Source organism: Chrysoperla carnea, chromosome 3 (assembly GCF_905475395.1).
Source record: "Chrysoperla carnea chromosome 3, inChrCarn1.1, whole genome shotgun sequence".
NCBI classification, from domain to species: Eukaryota; Metazoa; Arthropoda; class Insecta; order Neuroptera; family Chrysopidae; genus Chrysoperla; species Chrysoperla carnea.
The window spans coordinates 88056938-88075925 of record NC_058339.1 but is presented as its reverse complement, the minus strand read 5'-3'; the positions used below and the strand labels follow the sequence as shown (position 1 = coordinate 88075925).

Genomic DNA, 18988 nt, shown 5'->3' with positions numbered 1-18988 from the left:
TTTTCCAATTAAATGAGACAATTTTAAATAAATTTCACGTGTATACGTTACGTATTAGGCAATTTGTTACACGGAAGTACTTATTATCCTGCATGAGTAGATAAAATATATTTTGTTAGTTTATCTTATCAGTTATCTTTCCTTACAAAGTAACAGTAAATTGATATATTTAAATATCAAAAAAATAAGATAATAAACTATTTAAATTAATTTTTGTTGATATTAATAAAAATGATTACTACAAATACAATTGTTTCTTTAATCTTATGTTTTGAGTAGTATGCTTATAGTCTAGGTGCTATCAATTAATCTAAAAAAACTGCATTAATTTCGTACAGTTGAAAATTTGTCTAAATATTCAATTATAGAAACTAAATTGTTTTTTCTCCTTTTCCTTTGCTAATATTGTCCAATTCTTCTATGTCGAAGGGTTCAAAAGACTCTGCACAAAACCAAAACGGAAAAATACTATTAATTGGTCTAATTAAGACACGAGCGGGGGGGGGGGTTTTAGTCGTCAATCCCCTACCCTTTTCCTATTTAGAATATCTCCACAAAAATTTGAACAATATAGTAGTGTCCCACTGAAAGTTCGGTTTCGTCCAAAAAATTTAGTTTCGACATAAGAAAAAAAGAGATTCTTATTTTTATTAACTTTATGACATAAAATCATGAACAAAAGTTTGAAACCTCCCTTTGGATGATTTCTGCACACGTGTGATTGATCTAAATTCTAATTAGAGATTCCGAATAAAACCTTCGTTAGTATATAACTCAAAAAAATGTTAATTTTTCGAGCTGCAGTTCAAGCTTCAATTTATGATGCATATAGTACCATTCATGTAATGTTTATTGCATATACTCTTTGTGCTCAGTTTATTTAAGTATACAGAGTGGTCCAAGTTATTATAAAGTGGTAGATAACAAGCGTCCTTTTTTGGATACGCAATATTCGATAGCGTCTAGACTAATAATACCACTAATATCTCAACAAAATGAAGATAACTGATTAAATCAATAATTAAGCTTAATTAATTAAGGATTCTTAACAGTTCAAGTTCAATTGTTGGTCGTCGCTCAAAGTAACATCAATGATTCTGTATAAAAAGTTATCAATACAATTAAGTGCTCAATTATTTATCGAGAATTAGAAAATTCGAGGTATAATTTTAACTTCTTATTTCTTTCATATAATTTGTTTAAAAAAAATTATGTTGTTGCTAAAAATGACTAATTATAATTATAACTCGCTTCGCTGGACAACTTCAATTTTAAACACAAAGATAATTGTGTTATAGCCTTTACTAAATATGCCAGCACTTATCTCCTTTTGTTCACAATTTCGTAGATTTTATTATTTTGGTGTGGAATCCTAATTTTTGGTCAAAAGCCCTAGCTGTACCCTGTCACGCTTCGCTGTGAGACATTATGGTTGCATAAAAATAGTCGAGAGTACCTATCTACTAAATTTTATGAAATTTGATAAAACCCCGATAAAATAGTTCACAACTTTTAAACGGCTGAACTAACTGACTTTCATGTAACTCACAGTTTTTTAATGTACACATCATGTCCTTTTATTTGATATCAAATTTGGGTAAATTTGAAAATATTCTATCACTTCATTCTCTTGATTTAAATCTTGTCAGTAGTTTACTGGTAAATTGATTTTCCGAAGTTTTTCTAAAATCGATGAATTATATAATTTTTGATGATATATATTCTAATTTACAGGTATTTAAACAAAAATGAAATTTACATTCCTGCTTTTAATTTTACTTATAAATGAAAATTATGGAGCTCGAATTTTGGGATTATTTCCATTTCATGGCACAAGTCATTGGGCTATGTTTGAGGCATTAATGAAAGGTTTAGCTGAAAAGGGGCATACGGTTGATGTTGTCTCACATTTTCCACAAAGAAAACCAATACCTAGGTATAAAAATTCGAAAAATTTCTAGCCAATGTGCGTTTTTTGCAGTTTAATTCGCATGCTTTCTCCGTCGATCCGCAAATTCCACAATATTTGATGGTATCGGTCAAGCGGTATCCGAATAAATACAGAGAAGTAATCTTCAAAGAAGAAATCTACAAATAAAACGCGCGTGAAATATTGGAGGGTATTAAAAAATTAAGTTTAATAAAATTTCTATTCCATTTTAGGTACAATGACATAAGTATTGAAGGATCTATGCCATCTATTAAAAATAGTTTAACAGTGGATGTGATGTCAGAATGGACTCCAATTGTTTGTATCGATTTTATTGCTTTACTAGGAGGTAATGGAATATGCGAAATGGTTTTAAATCAAACGAAAATACAAGATCTTTATAAATCGAAACATAAATATGATGTAATCATAACAGAAATCTTTGGAACAGATTGTATGCTAGCGTTTGCCCATTCATTTAAAGTACCCACAGTTGCAATTGTAAGTAGTGTGGCTCTTCCATGGATACCAGATCGATTTGGTTTACCAGATAATCCATCGTACATACCAAATTATTTGTTACCATTCACGGAAAATATGTCGTTATATGAACGATTTATTAATACAATGTTAAATGTTTACTCCAAGTTTAGGTAAGTGCTTATGCAACCTGTAATATATATCGAACCTTTCGGATTCGAAAACTTCTTTCTATACATGATAGCAAGATTCATGGGTAAAAATTATGAGATCTCTACGAAAATGCAAGCCAAGGTTTAAAAAATTTTACTATGAAAGTCATTATAATGGATCGACTCAAAAACATTTGATTTATTTCCGTAAACATTAATTTTCTTCAAGAAATGCAAAGGATGAATATTTTAATACTGAAAACTTACGTTTTAGGTTTAATTACCTAACTCTCAGTGAATCAAATAAAATTGTACGTGAAAAATTGGATCCAAACTTACCATCTTTGTCAAATTTTATAAAAAACACAAGTCTATTGATTGTAAACAGTCATTTCAGTATAAATGGGGCCAGACCGATGCCACCAAATGTTGTGGAAGTGGCTGGACTTCATGTTGGAAAACCAACTGGAAAATTACCAACTGTAAGTTGATTGTCATGGCTTATTCCAAGTAGTTTTTGATCTAATTAGAATGGTTTTTACAGAACTTGGAAAAAGTTTTGAATGAATCAAAGAATGGTGTGATTTATTTCTGTTTGGGTTCAATGATACGAACTGAATCATTTACAATCGAAAAACAGCGAGCATTATTGGATGCTTTTGGTGAATTACCGTTTACTGTGATTTGGAAAGGCGAGGAAGATAAATTTCCTGCACCAATACCGAAAAATATCTATTTTGATACATGGTTACCACAATTAGAGATTTTATGTATGATATTCAATTTTAATTATTTCATAAAATTATATTTCTTGATCCCCAAACCGAAAGCACGGCCTCGGCCGCAATTTGATCCGAGAAGATCGACCTTTATAAGGAAGCAATACTCCAACAAGCCACTCAAGTTGATTATTTCATGGAAGCCCTGGAGTATGAAATAAAAAGTTTCGCTTCGACTTTTGTTTTTCACAGGCCAGGAAATCTTACTTTCCTGCAATATTTTATTTTAATTTTTGGATAAATTAAGAAAACTTTTATGGACTCTCGAATTAAGGACAAGCACGTTAATTTATGACTAATTTACAAATATTATTAAAGATCTAATTTTATAGGTCACCCAAAAACAAAAGTATTTATTACGCATGGAGGTTTGATGGGTACTCAAGAAGCAATTGCATGTGGAACACCTTTAATTGGTCTTCCATTCTTTGGTGATCAAGATTTAAATATTGGAAAATATGTTGAAAAGGGCATTGCAGAAAAATTATCCTACGAAACTTTAACGAAAACAAATATTTTAAATGCGTTAAACAAAGTTTTATACGATCCTAAGTAAGTTAAATAACGTTCGATAAAGTTTGAATTAAATTTTAAAACTTTGTTTATTTTACAGATACGAAAGAAATATGAAATATTTGTCAGAATTATACAAAGATCGACCAATGTCTGCAATGGAAACCGCAGTTTATTGGATTGAATATGTGATCAGACATAAAGGAGCGCCACATTTACGACCGTACAGTGTGAACTTAACTTGGTATCAATATTACATGTACGATGTTATGTTCATTTCAATTATATTAGTTTTAATTGTTTTAAGTGTTACTTACTTTTTAATTAAATTAATAATTAAACAATTTATTGGTTCTAAGAATCCACATAAACAGAAAACTAATTAATTAGTATTAGGTTACTATTTTATTTTGTTTTGTAATTCAATTGTAAATAAATCGGTCTTGCTATCCCTGGTGGAAAACATATTTGAAAAAAGAATAAGTCTTAATAAGTCTTAGGAAACTCTGAAAAAGTCTTAGAAACTTTAAAAAAGTATTAAGAACTCTGAATAACTCTGAATTAGACTAGTCCGAAAACGTTGAGAAATTCAAATTTCCTAAAACTTTTTCAGAATTTCTTATTCTTTCTTCAAATATTTTTTCCATCAGGGTAGGCGCAGCATTTATACAGGATTATATTATTGGCACTTTATATAGATTCTCATTGGAAGAGGGCTTTGACCCCTAATCTCCCTATGTGCGCACGGACCTGGTCTGTTTTTAAAAGTCACATACACACGCCTTGTTATTGACATTTGAAACTGATAAGACTAATATAATTAGGTAGTTCTGTTTATGAACGGAAAAGACAAATAGAAATAAATATTGGAAACAATTATAGTTTTTTTATTTAAAGTAAGATAAAAGTAATCCTTTCACAAGATTAAACATTTTAGAATATCATAGCTAAAAGTGGGATATGTGGGATACATCTATAAACCATATGGCCCGGTCAACAGCGGGGGGGGGGTGAGAATTAGTTCAAAAGCTACGTCAGGGGGAGGTGGCAATGCGATCGAGCTACAATTTTTGATAAGGAACATTTTTTACATTTTAACTTTTGTTCTATCTCTAACGGTTTACAAGATGGGTCCTACGGACCCAAGACCCAATTGACCTATGATGCTCATTTACGAAGTTGACCTCACTTTTTACGTCCTGAGTACGCTGTAAAAATTTCATCTTGATATCTTTTTTCGTTTTTGAGTTATCGTGTCCACAGACGGACGGACGGACAACCGGAAATGGATTAATTAGGTGATTCTATGAACACCTATACTAAAATTTTTTTCGTAGCATCAATATTTTTAAGCGTTATTTTAAATTTTACCAGCTTCCCAAAAAAAGAAATCACTCCTCGAAAATTATTATCCTACTTCAATTGGCAATCGGGTAAAATCTAGTCATACATCTATAAACTACTACTGAACCATATACGCATTGAATATGTTTTTGTATACACACTTATTTGTATACTATTTATAATTCTGATTTAAAATTAGTTTTAATTAAATAAGATTACTTCAACACTTCACAAATTTATTTAACAATTTCCTGTGTTCAAATCTCATAATATTTTAAAATGGGTAAATGGAAAAGAGATCCAAAAGTTCCATATCCATCTGTATGGCGAGAATATCAAGTAAAATCCAAAACTAGTGATGAAATTTATAATTTTCAAATTCAAGATGCCACCATTGATATTCTACCAGACATGATAGATCATATGCTCAAGTATTATTGGGCTGATGAACCGGTTGCAGAATGTTTTGGTAAGTGTATATTTTTATTTTGAAAAAAAAAAAACTTGCTAAAATGCTTTCATTTCCCTCTTTTTGGCATGTTTTTGAATTTTTACTCAAAAAAATTATAAATTCTGTTCAATATAATTTTTTTTTTAATTTTTGGAACTATATTTGAAAAGATACAATAGGGTGATCCAATTAAGTTTATACATTTTTAATTTGAAATAGAAATAAAACGGTAGAAGATATCAATGTAATTTTTTTGAATTTTAGTTTTTGGATCATGATAAATTTATTCAAATACACGCCTTTTCGTGGTATAGCGACAATTCAACGTTTTTTCAATGAACTGTATTATCCAAATTGTCAATTTTGCTTAATAGTAAAAAATTATTTTCTACTTTCAATAAAAGCTTGTGCTCTAAAAAGTATTTTCTATTTAAATTTTTAATTTGAGACTAAAAACCGCATGTATATAAAAAATGAAACTAAACGTACATGCAAAATTTCAGCTAAATCGGTTGGCAATAAGTGCTTTAAAATTGAGTTGCAAGATTACAACCGGACAAACATAAATACATACATACTTGCATACATACTTATACATACACATACATATGTGCATTGCAAAGTTAAATAAAAGCTTGTAGCTTGTAATAAAATAATTTTTGCATTTTTTTTAAGATGTTATAAATGATGCTGAAAGCAAGCCATATCTAGAAGGATTCTATTCTGAAATAGTTAATGCGAAAACTCCTTTGGTTTGTTTTAAAATTGAAAACGATGGATCGAAACAATTGGTTGGATGTAATATGACCCTTGCCATGGAACCAGAAGATTCGTATTCAGATATTGTAATAAGTATTTTGTTTTTTTACTTTGGGGTTCTAGTCGAGCCATCAATTAGTTTGCCAAGCCTCGGTTTATTAGGTCTTGCCCAAATAATTCAAGTCTTGGATTGTCAGTCCTTCTGCTGATTTTACGATTACAGCACTGAACGCAATATTGAGGAATCTTTATCCCCAAGCTTGATCCAATGGTCATACCAATTGCCAACCAAATCAGAACAAATATTGACATGGCTTCCGTTAGGAGTTATAGGTACAACGTAAATAAAATAGTATATTGTAAATTTTCTTGCAGCCAACGTCACCATTACTTAAAGACTACATCAGTGTATTTTTGGAAGCTGATAAAAAAATTAATGAATTTGAAAAATTTGGCGTATCAGTATGTTTAAAAGCAGTTGGTTTGGCTATTAACAGAAAATATCGTGGTTTAGGTCTTGCAACAGAAATCTTAAAAGCAAGGTACACATAAACTGTAAAATACATGATACAAATCGAGACAACTATTTCGAGAATCAAACAGGTGGAGGAAAGGTAGGATTCTCATTCGGATTCGTCGACTTAAATTGATTTAATTGAAGTTTGCGCAATAAAAGAGAAATCCTAAAAACTTGCATTGATCATTGGGCCAACATCATAAGAACTCAGAACTAGTGAATTTGATGCTACCGTTGTGGAAATAAATCTAGTTCTGGAACTGTTTTGAAATTCCGAAATAGAATATGTGAAGTAAAACCATATTTAAAATAGTCAGAAAAATTCTGAAAATATTAAATAAATTATTAATCAATCATTTAATGACAAAATATGGTAACAGATTGAGACTCTTTCGAAAGAAATATTCTACTTTATTACTACTTTTCTGAAAAATTTTTAGTAACTTAGAATATTTCTTCCGAAAGAGTCTCAATCTATTATAATTTTCTGTCATTAAATGATTGATTAATAATTTATTTAATGTTTTCAGAATTTTTCAGAGATTGTTTTACTTCATATATTCTTTTTCTGAATTTTCTCTGTTCCAAAACAGACTTATTTCCACAAGGTTAGGAACACCCCCCTTCTAACAGCAAGGTTACTGTACAATAATTTAATAACTTTCCTTCTCTCGAAATAGTTGGCCGGTTTTTAGTTATCTTTTGACCGTCTAAATTGGGTTTACCTCTAAAATTTGTTTGATAAAATCAATTTTTTATTTTCAGGACTGAATTTTGTAAAGCGTTAAAAATTCCTTTAACCACTACACAATTTACAAGCGGAGGAAGTCAAGCTGCAGCTCGTAAAGCAGGTTTTATATTTTTAGAAGAAACAAAATATGCAGATATTCATAAAGTATTGCCACATTTACCTTTGGCAAATATAAAACATCCTGTTACACAACTTTGGTATAAAACTATTGATTTAAATTAAAATATGATTATATAAACAATGTTAGACAATTGCTATTACATTCCAAAATTAAATCTATTTCTAAATAGCTTGTTCCAATTAAATCTATTTCTAAATAGCTGGTTTGAAAACTTGTACTTTCTAGTTTTGGGGCTTTGCAAGAGAGTTGAAAAGGTAAGAAATGATATCGCAAATTTTTATATGAAGTTTAGAAGCGATATCTTGGTCCAAAAAGCTTGTACGGAAACTTTTTTTAAGTTCATTTTCAAGAAAAATAAACAAGCTTTTGAGTGGTCTTAACAAACTTAATAAAATAATTTTTTGTAGATCAGTTAATTTTCTTCAAAAATCTTTACTGCCCATTTTATGAGTTTTATTAATTAGCAAGTTTCGTTATTACGTTCGTTCAATAAATCGCAAGATATGAATTTTTATACCATGTATATATGAAATATACATAATATACTTACTAAGTTTAGTCCCAAGTTTGTAACGCTTAAAAATATTGATGCTACAAATAAAATTTTGGCTTAGGTGTTCATAGAATCATCTAATTAGTCCATTTCCGTATGTCCGTCTGTCTGTCATCACGATTGCTCAAAAACGAAAAGAGATATCAAAATTTTTATAGTGTGCTTAAGACGTAAAAAGTGAGGTCGAGTTCGTAAATGAGCAACATAGGTCAATTGGGTCTTGGGTCCGTAGGGTTGGGTGACGTCAAAAAATAAACGATTGCGTCATTAAAACTGTCTATACATGGTATTTCAACAATTAACTCAGTTAATTGTTTGTTTTCACTTGTTTCATGATAGATTTAGGTAAAAATGAAAATTTTGATGTGGAGGACCTTCCTATTAATATTAATATCTCATATCTAGAGATAATTTTCTAGAGTAAGTTACATAGAAACCACTTTTTTCGGTATCGAAAGTAAAAGAAAATAGTCAATTGTTTTGACTAACTCATGTGTAGATGCAGATGCACTCCCCTGAATGTAATTTGGTGGCGCCCATGATTGAAAGTGTATTTTAGGACAAACAATTGTTCCTTCTCGAACATTAAAAATTAAAGAGATTTTGATGATTAAAGATCCCATTTCCAGGTTCTAAGAAATAAAATTTAAACATTTTCCCTTGTTTAAAAAAAAAAAAAAACATTTATTTATTAATTAAAATAAGAACATTTTGATGTTCATGATCATACAATTCCTGTTTATTTGTAAATATTTGGTCGCAATCTTCACGTTCACACGCATATGGTGTTTGTTTAGTATGAAGTCGTTTATGTTTCATTAAATTAATTTTTTTACTCAATTTTTTATTACATATATTACACGATAATGATTTTTCTATTTCTTCTCCATTCCTAGTATGAATTTGTTTATGTTTTTTTAAGGAACTTGTTTGTATAAATTTTTTATTACACACTGTACACGAATAAGGTCTTTCACCCGTGTGAATTCGTTTATGTGTAGTTAAATGACTTTTAGAAAAAAATATTTTACCACAAACATCACAATTAAAATATTCTTCTGCTGTATGAACTCGTTTATGTCTCGATAAAATTAAATTCGTAGTAAATTTTTGATCACAAATTTCACAAGAAAATGGTTTTTCTCTAGTATGTATATGTTTATGATGGAATAAATGGCTTTTAAATGTAAATGATTTCTTACAAACATCACATGAGTAAGGTTTTTCTCCGGTATGAATTCGTTTGTGATTAATTAATGTTTTTTTCCATTTGAATTTTTTATCACAAACATCACATACATATGATTTTTCCTCGGTATGAATTAATTTATGTCCAATTAAATCACCTGCACTAACGAATGTTTTATCACACTTTTCACATGCATATGGTTTTTCTCCCGTATGTCTTCGTTTATGTACAATAAAATTTCCTTTTTCTATAAATTTTTTATTACAAATATTACATGAATATGATTTTTCTTCTGTATGAGTTAATTTATGTCTAATTACGCTACCTTTTGCAGTAAATTTTTTATTACAAATTTCACATGAATAACGTTTTTCTTCTGTATGGATTCGTTTATGTTGACGAACATAACTTTTATAAACGAATGCTTTATTACAAACATCACATTTGTAAGGTTTTTCTCCGGAATGACTTTGTTTATGTATATTTAATAAGTAAATATCTTTGAACTTTTTATCACAAATATCACATGCACACGGTTTTTCCTTAGTATGACTTCGTTTATGTACAATTAAATCACCGGCACTAACGAATGTTTTATCACACACTTCACATGAATATGGTTTTTCTCCAGTATGTCTTCGTTTATGAACAATTACACTCGATTGATATCGAAATGATTTTTTACAAACATTACAAGAAAATGGTTTTTCTCCAGTATGAATAGGTTTATGCTTAGTGAGATTTGAGCTTGTGCTGAATGATTTATTACAAATATTACATGAATAAGTTTTTTTCCTTGTTTGAACTTGTCGAACTAATTTGCTTCGATTGTGGCTACGTCGTTTGTGACCAATTAATGACTCAGTAGTTGTGAAATTTTCATTATTCTCTGAGTTTTTTTCATTATTCTCTGAGTCACTTCGTTCAGATATTTCATCTTCATCTTTTATAATTAATTCTGAATGTAATTCTTTCTCAATTTTAATTTTTTTCAATATGTCTTTATCATCAATATTCTCATCATTACTTGAAAACAATTCTTCATCCTCCAAAATTAATTCGGAATGTAATTTTTGTTCAAGTTTTGTTTGTTTTTCATCAATATCTTCATCGATTTCACCATTATTTGAATAAAATTCTTTGCACATTTCACCATAATCTTCAAGTTTAATTAACAATAATTTGTACCATTACCAAAAATAAAGGGGAATAAAAATTGTAAAAAAAATTTTTTTTTAATACGATAAAAAAAATTATAAAATTTTCTTACCATAATCCATGGTTAATTTTGGAACAGGGCCAGATGTAATATAATTCTTGGTTAATAAAATATGTAATTTTAAAATAATGCAGACGCGTCTAGTTACATAGAAATGGTTATTATCTATGAGTCTAAACTACAAAGTTCATAACCTCATACTCATTAAGCTAATTTGATAACTGTGGAGTGTAGAGTAAAAGGAGTACTCTCTTATATGGGACTTTATAAATTTGAATGGTACTAACTTCATCTACTTGTACTCATAAACAGCTAACTTCGCAGATACTACTTACCGACGACAGTGCGGCTGGTGGCTGAAAAATGAACTATAAATTCTACAAATTTTCAGGGACAGACGCGCTAATGCTTTAGCGCGTAGCGATCGTTCTCCTTCTCTCTAACCTCCATGATTGTAATGCAGTATCGTGGTTTCCACATTTGGTATAAGGGGTAATATAAACGAATAACTATCACGAAAAATAAAAAATATGACCCAAAATTAATGGGTTTCAAAAAAAAAAAAATTCATTCAATTACGATAAAATTTGACCAAAATATCAAAAAAATTTGATTTTGCTCCACCATACGTAAACTTTATCCAATTTTGAGCTATCAAGTATGTAATCCTACTAATTTTGAGTCATACTTTTCAAATATTTCAAAAACATATCGTCTATAAATTTCGAAAATGCAGTATCGTGGTTTCCACATTTGGTATAAGAGCTAATATAAAATATAGATTCAAATATTTAATGTTCTCGATTTTCATCTCCTGCGAAAGATTTTCCTACAGGTTGATATCTTAAAATGTAGGTATTAAAAACCGTTAAAGAAAAAGTTGCCATTTTTAAGAAATTATGACAAATTGGACAAGAACCTGGCACTAATCTTACGAAAATAAGGTTTCGGTAAAATTTGATATCATATTGCGCGTGTTTTGTGGATCTTGACATCCATAATCACAATTCCAAAGAGGAAATATAATTTATTATCGAAAGCTGAAGGGCTCTTTTGCCTAAAATTTGACTTTTGGGAATGAATGACTGGAATAAATAAGTAGATTTTCGTTTTTAATAATTAAAATATATATTTATTTATTTATTTTTCTAGTAATAGTATTTTTAAAATAAACAATTTATAATTATTAATAACATTAGACAATAAAGAATGTATTTTTTATAAACCCTTTTTTATTACTAAATTTAACCAAAATTTTAAAATATAGGACAAAAAAAAATTATTGAATTAATGGATTTAATATTTTATAAACAAATGCAATAACAAAAAATCACATTGAGAAGAATAAAAATAAATTTACTTAAATTAAACATGCGTTAATATTTGAGTCAATTTGTCTTAAAAATTTTCATTATTCTCAATGAAAAATATCGAGAAATTTTATGATCCATTTTATTTTAGCAAGGATCACAACCATTTTGTGGCATGGATATGTAAAGATGGCAAGCCTATTAACACATAGATAAAAGGATTTTTTTTCGTGTTTAATTTCCAAAATATTTCCATTTTTCTTTTAATGTTATTTACATCCATAAGAACAAATCGGAAAACTTTATTTGGAAAAAATAAACAAATCTATGTTTAATCGGTAATATAGATATCTGTTCATTTTAATATAAAATGAATTATAATATTAGTCAACAAAATATCCTTCTTTTTTAAAAATGTGATTAATTTATTTTTTTAAATATAAATATTAAGAATATTCTAAATAAATTGCGATTTTTTTCCTGTCTTCAATGTTCGAGAATATTCGAACAGTAATAAGAATAATGATTTAATAAAAGGCATCTATTCGTTGAGACAGACAGTACGTACAATAGCTTCAGTTACAGAATATGGATCACAGTTAGATGATGGTCGACGATCTTCTAAGTAGCCTTTCTTTTCATCGGCAACTTCACGTGGAATACGAATACTGCATCCACGATTTGCAACACCTGCAAAAAACATAAACAATTAATTTGACGATGTATTAAAATAAAAGTCTCATCCTGGTGGGCAAAATATTTTAAGAAAGAATTAGTCTTAATAAGTCTTAGACGCTCAGAAAAAGTTTTTTGAACTTTTAAAAAGTCTTTGGAACTCTGAATAACTCTGAATTTCTCAGAGTTTTTGGACTGTCTAATCTAGACAGTCTAAAAACGATATATATAAAAATTCTATTCATTTGTCGATTAAACGAATATTTTTCAAAATATTTTCAGAAACGCTCAGAAATAAATTTATTTCGATATTCTGGGATCATTTCAGTCGAAATCTCAGAAACTTGGCGTTCGTATTATTAATTGTCGATAATATTAGTTGAAAAGGTAAATTATAGCGTAGTAATTATTCATTAAGTATATCACCATTTTTACTTTAATTTAAAAATCTTTAAAGAAATAGAAATCTTTAATTTAGTTGTAAAATGATGTTCATAGATGGCGCAGTGAAATGTCAAAGGAAAATTTAATTTTTTTTTATAAATATCTTTATAAATTATAGTTCATGTATTAGTCTAATGTATGAGCTATATTATTGTCAAATTTCATTCAAATTCATTCAATAGTTTTTTCGTGAAAGCGTAACAAACAAACAACAAACCTTACTTTCAAATTTTTAATGTTTAGGGATAGGGATATGAATAACTTTTCTTCTAATAAAAAGTTTTATTTTACCAAAGTTAACCGAAAAATTTGTTTTTCTCCTCTCAAAACTCTCTTTTACTACGCTATAATTTACCTTAACTAATATTATCAACAATAAATCTGATGGTTAATTTTCGCTTCACTTACCAGCACTAAAATCGTGGATAGATGAAGTCTCATGTCTGCCAGTTAATCGGCGAGCATTGTCTAATCCTTGTTTAGGATCATACGCTCGAATATGCTTCTCATGACATTTACTCAACTTCTCGATAGCTTGATTAATGTCCACAATACCATTTGCTTCACGCATTGCTAACGTTGAGAAGTTACAATGGGCTCCGGCACCGTTCCAATCACCAGGCATTGGTTTTGGATCTAACGTAGCGATAACACCAAACTCTTCAGCAATACGATGTAATAAAAATCGTGCCATCCATAAATCATCACCCATTTTAATACCCTCGCATGGCCCAACTTGGAATTCCCATTGGGCTGGCATCACTTCAGCATTTGAACCAGCAATATTTACGCCTGCGTATAAACATGCACGATAATGTGCTTCGACAATATCACGAGCAACAACTCGATCAGCTCCAACACCACAATAGTATGGACCTTGTGCACCTGGGAAACCATTTTTAGGCCATCCTAAAGGTCTGCCATCATGATCGAGTAATGTATATTCTTGTTCAATACCAAACCATGGTTTTTGATCTGCAGCCGCTTTCATCGCAGCTAAACATGATATGCGATGGTTTGTTTCTAAAAACATAAGTTGAGCGATTAGTTTCAAATTGAATAGTTTTAGATTGAAAATTCTTTGGCATCGAATGTTCTTTTATATGAATCAAAATTTGTGGCGCCTAATCAAAGTTAAAAGTGAATGTGTCATGACAAATTTTCCCCAGAACAAAATAAAACTTGATTAAATTATCTATGAGGCAATAAACTCAGATAATCATTGCAGCATTCCCAATTTTTGACCAATTTTTCATTGCACGTCCTTTTTCGAAACTGAGAAAACCCCTCGGAAACTGTCTTTTTTCTGTTCTATACAAGCTAGAAAGGTGGGATTTTCACCAATCCACTCAAAATCAAGTCCAATTAAAAAATAGTTCGAAAAATTTCACTCCCTATATCACAACCCCCGAAAATGGGAAAAATATCCCAAAAACTACCCCTTTTCTTCTTTATAAGCTATAATGATGCGGCTTTTGTTTTTCTTACGAGTTACTCGTACTGCCTTACGAGTAAAGCCAGTTAAATTCATATAATCGCACATTTGTTGTGACAGGCAATCATTAAATTTTTTCCGAAATAACTTACCAGTTGGTTCCAAATTAAACTTGTAGGTATCACATAATACTAAAATGTTGTTTCCACGACGGAATGGATCCTTATAAATGGCTACTGGTTGGAGATATGTATCAGAATTTTCACCATTTGCTTGATAAGTGGAGCTTCCATCATAATTCCATCTAGGTAAATCTGGAAAGATATAATTATTTATAATTTCTGTAAATTAACTGTTACGTTTAAGAGTGTTGCCACGAGGGTATGGTCCAGGATAAAGGGATCTAAACTAATTAGTTAACTGCTCAATTTATTAATTAACTAATAGTAGAGGATTGGAATAAATTTTTTTTATCGCTTCAGATTTAGAATTCTCACTTCACGAATAGAAAAGTGAAGTTGGTTTTTAAAAATCTTTACTGGTATGCAAGATATGAATGTTTAAAATTCCTAATTAAAGATTAAACAAAGAGAAAGATACCCACTAGTGAAGTCATACGTGAGTATCGCCATGGAGATTACATATAAAACTTTGTTTTGCTAAAAGGAGATGGGCAACCTTTGAATGCAATCTTTGATTGCTTACATAACTTCTTCATTTTTTAATCAATTTTAATTTCACTTTCAAATTTTGTCATGGTATCAAGTCTAGTTTTACATTTTTATGTGTAATATGGTCAAATCGACATCCGGATTATAACCTCTTTCTTTTGGAAATTAATAAAAAACTATGAGCCCTGGCATTCCCCCAAGCATTTCATTCTCATGTAGGTGGAAAGTTCATTATATTCCCAAATCAGTTTGGGGACTACCGTTTTATAGACCTTGAGTTTTGAACAAAAATGTTAGAGACATTTTCAGCTCAAAATTGTTCAAGGAATAAGCTAACTCAAAACTTTAGGCATATTTATTCGCGGGACAAAATTTTTATATTAACACAATGGAAATTATATTTATAAAAATATCGATATTTTTTTTTTATCTCTAAATGTTTTATCTCATAACAAATATTAAATTTTAAGTTAGTAACATAAAGTTTAAAATTTAATATTCTATAAATTAAACAATCCAATATTTTAATAGGAAAAGCAAGGACGTTGAAAAATAATTGGTATTTATTATTTCTCTCGAACCTGTAACGGACACATCATTCTGAGTTTTCGAAAGGTTTTTAAACTATTTCTAGATAGACGCAAGTAAGACAAAGTGCATGGTGATAAGCAAACAAAAACCAAATGCAAATTAAGAATTCATAGCACCATGGTGGAACTAGAGAACCAATATGTATATATCTTGGATCTCTTATCTCTTAAAGACGGTAGATGTGCACATAAGATCAAGAGACGTGTGACCCTCGCAAAAGGTAGCTTTTAATAATTTCAGGTTGTTACTGGTAAACAAAAACATTTCTAAAAGAACAAAGACTGGATTGCTCAAGTGTTATGGGTGGCCTGTTTTATTGTATGAATGCAAATCGTCTACTGTGAAAAAAAGAACAGAAAAACTTCTGGAAGCAGTGGTTTTATGGATGAATTGAACGTATTTGCTATACGTTTAATTAATGGTGATACGGTGAATTTTTGAAGTAAAACTTCTTTAGGCACGCTTGATTTGGAGAGTAAACGGGAGAATTTATAATCAGAATGTTACGAAAATGTGTGATCAAGCTTGTTAAGAAAAGTGTGTTCGAATTGAGAAGGAGATATAATTTAATGAAGATAGAAAGAGATCAAGCTTGTTACGAAAAGAGATCTGATCAAATTGAGAGGGGGGGGGGGGGATAAGTATATAAAACATTATACATTTACACAGAGATCCAGTAGCTTAGTCCAGTCACTCTGATTCAATAATCTCATAAATAATATTTATTCAATTTGGAACATGCATTTACACCAAAAGATGGTGCTAAAGAAATTTTACTTCAGTCGTGTGGTCTAAAGCACACTCGTTTTTTTCTTCGTAGGGAACTGAGGTGGAAAAGAGTAGGGGAGGATAAACAATTTTTAAACTTTTTCGGTGTATTTTTCTTCAAGGCAGGGGGGTGCAAATGTACTTCCCTTGTACCGCCCCCTCTTGCACCCACGGATAAGTGACAAAAGGTAGATGGAATACGATTAGTTTTACTCTTTTTTGGACGATAATTCCTTAGAGAATTGCCTAATGTGTTTATGGGAAAAATAGTTATCGTATTTCGATAATATTAATTAGTCTTATAAAAGTTCAAACCAATTGGACGTAATATTCAAAGTACTGTTTGACAAAAATTTCTTGTCTATCCTTCTCTTGACCAAAAATTCCTGCTTCATTGGATCAAAATCTGGATGGGTACATGCATGTCCTTACCATTAACAACTTGAGATAAAGTTGTCATTAAAATTTCTTTGTCATTTATTATTATTAATTATGCATTGACTACTACTAATTACTGATAATAATAATTATTATCAATAGTAAAGGATGTAATAAAAAAATTAAATAATTTAAATACGTTTTCATAATTTCTATTGTCACGAACATGTTCATTTAGCAAATACGTGACAGTGACTGACAAATGTTTTTTTTTATTGCAATATTTATTTATTGCATGAGATAAAAGGCAAAAAAATAAATAAAATTGTTATTAATTTTAATATTAACAACTTATTTTTTTAACTAGTTTAAAAATAATTTAAAAAATGCGTGATACACGCTGGAGTTTGCTAAATTAAGTGAATTTTTTGCTAAAAATAATGAAATTTCAATTATAACAACCAATGGAAAAAGAACACTATTTTGGATATTACAATAAAAATTAGGAAAAACATGGAAATTGCGATAAAATAAATCGACCACCATAAAATTTGTTTCATTGGAAAAAAAAAACATAAAAACATTATGAAACTGGTGGTATGAAATAATTAGAACAATTAATTATTTTTTCCTTGAGTGTGGAAAACCCCAAGGAAAATAGTTAGAAAATATAATAAATAAAATAATATCCGATATATATTATTAAATCAATTAATTAATGTAATTGACTCTTGTATCAATTTATTAAAAAGCAATTCATAACAAATTGTTTTATTCAATTTGTTCACATAGTTTTACCGATTACAATCATAATCTATTCAGCTTATTGAATGAATCAAAAATGATAATAGTACAGTTAAAGTAGTCCGAGTATATGAGCCGAAAAGAATTTCATAATATTCGATCGAGTCTTTTCGATCCGGACGAGCTTTTTCTTAAATTTTATCCTAATCGATAGCGAGCGAACAAAAAATGATATCGACTTCTTTGAAGTGTCGATCGATGCGTATTAAAAGCAATATAATCCGAAAAGAATTTCATAACATTCGATCAAGTCGTCTTGAGTCGGGTGAGTTTTTATTTTTGAAAATTTGTTATAACTTTTTATTAGGCTGAAAAATTATTCGTGTGAACCTCAAGGGTCGCACCAGACTCTATCTATGGCTTGTTACTTTTGGTCCTGAAAGGGATTTATATTTTAATAAAATGCATATAATACAGCCTACAGAAATGCTCATCTAAATTTGAATAATTAACTTTAATAATCATCCTGTATTTAATAATGATCCCAATGAATGAATAGGAGTTCTCCCATCCCATTAATTTTATTAAATAACAGCTACATATGTGTATATATTTCAATATAATTCATAAATTGACTATTATAAAATAGTAGTTTGTATAAACAAGCTGTTATATGTGATCTCGAGCCATCAGATCCATAAATTTCTGATTAAGGTTAATCGGACATAAGGGTAATGTAAAGATAAACATCTGAATTTTTAATATTATTAATTAGCAACTCGTACGAGATACCGAAGTTCTATTGGCGACGAAATAAAAAACATTACCGGGACCATGAAGGTTATAAAGAAGGAGAACGATCGCTACGTGTTAAAGCATTAGCTCGTCTATCCCTGAAAATTTGTAGAATTTATAGTTCATTTTTCAGCCACCAGCCGCGCTGTCATCAAGAAGTAGTATCTGCGAAGTTAGCTGTTTATGAGTACAAGTAAATGAAGTTAGTTGCATAATGTACAAATTGATATATCATTTCAAATTAGCGCACAACAGCCCGCTTTTATTGATACTACTTAGCGGTCGCAGCGCCTCACTTATTTTATCCATATTTCGGGGACAATATTTTCTATAGCGATCGTTCTCCTTCTTATAACCTTCGTGACCGGGACAATCAAATTTAAATACCTATCATGGACAAAATTTAGGGCAAATAAAAC

At 29.7% G+C, this 18988-nt stretch overlaps 4 protein-coding genes across 5 annotated transcripts in view; 2 read left to right on the top strand and 2 right to left on the bottom strand.

Annotated features, from left to right (window-relative positions):
• Nucleotides 1-1078: 1078 nt before the first annotated feature.
• LOC123296590 (UDP-glycosyltransferase UGT5-like) lies at nt 1079-4249 on the top strand. The gene is made up of 7 exons (XM_044878123.1): nt 1079-1161; nt 1735-1936; nt 2164-2583; nt 2837-3044; nt 3107-3332; nt 3674-3893; nt 3955-4249. The coding sequence occupies exons 2-7, from the start codon at nt 1749-1751 to the stop codon at nt 4238-4240; spliced, it is 1548 nt and encodes a 515-aa protein (XP_044734058.1). The 5' UTR covers nt 1079-1161; nt 1735-1748; the 3' UTR covers nt 4241-4249.
• Nucleotides 4250-5435: 1186 nt separating this feature from the next.
• On the top strand, nt 5436-7965 carry LOC123296591. The gene is made up of 4 exons (XM_044878124.1): nt 5436-5667; nt 6325-6494; nt 6784-6950; nt 7691-7965. Exons 1-4 carry the CDS (start codon nt 5478-5480, stop codon nt 7896-7898), a joined length of 735 nt encoding a protein of 244 aa, XP_044734059.1. The 5' UTR covers nt 5436-5477; the 3' UTR covers nt 7899-7965.
• A 1069-nt stretch (nt 7966-9034) lies between these two features.
• On the bottom strand, nt 9035-10819 carry LOC123296333 (zinc finger protein 701-like). Its single transcript, XM_044877794.1, has 5 exons — nt 10810-10819; nt 10318-10698; nt 9865-9963; nt 9650-9786; nt 9035-9547 (listed from the first exon to the last, which is right to left on the bottom strand). Exons 1-5 carry the CDS (start codon nt 10817-10819, stop codon nt 9035-9037), a joined length of 1140 nt encoding a protein of 379 aa, XP_044733729.1.
• A 1256-nt stretch (nt 10820-12075) lies between these two features.
• LOC123295066 (glutamine synthetase 2 cytoplasmic) overlaps nt 12076-18988 on the bottom strand; it is a 31534-nt gene continuing 24621 nt past the window's right edge. For both annotated transcript variants that reach the window (XM_044876279.1, XM_044876280.1), the window contains exons 3-5: nt 14775-14936; nt 13596-14210; nt 12076-12758 (exon numbers count right to left, since the gene is read on the bottom strand). In XM_044876279.1, the coding sequence (XP_044732214.1) occupies nt 12610-12758; nt 13596-14210; nt 14775-14936 (926 nt within the window). In that variant the 3' untranslated portion in view covers nt 12076-12609. The remainder of the gene's footprint in view (nt 12759-13595; nt 14211-14774; nt 14937-18988) is intronic.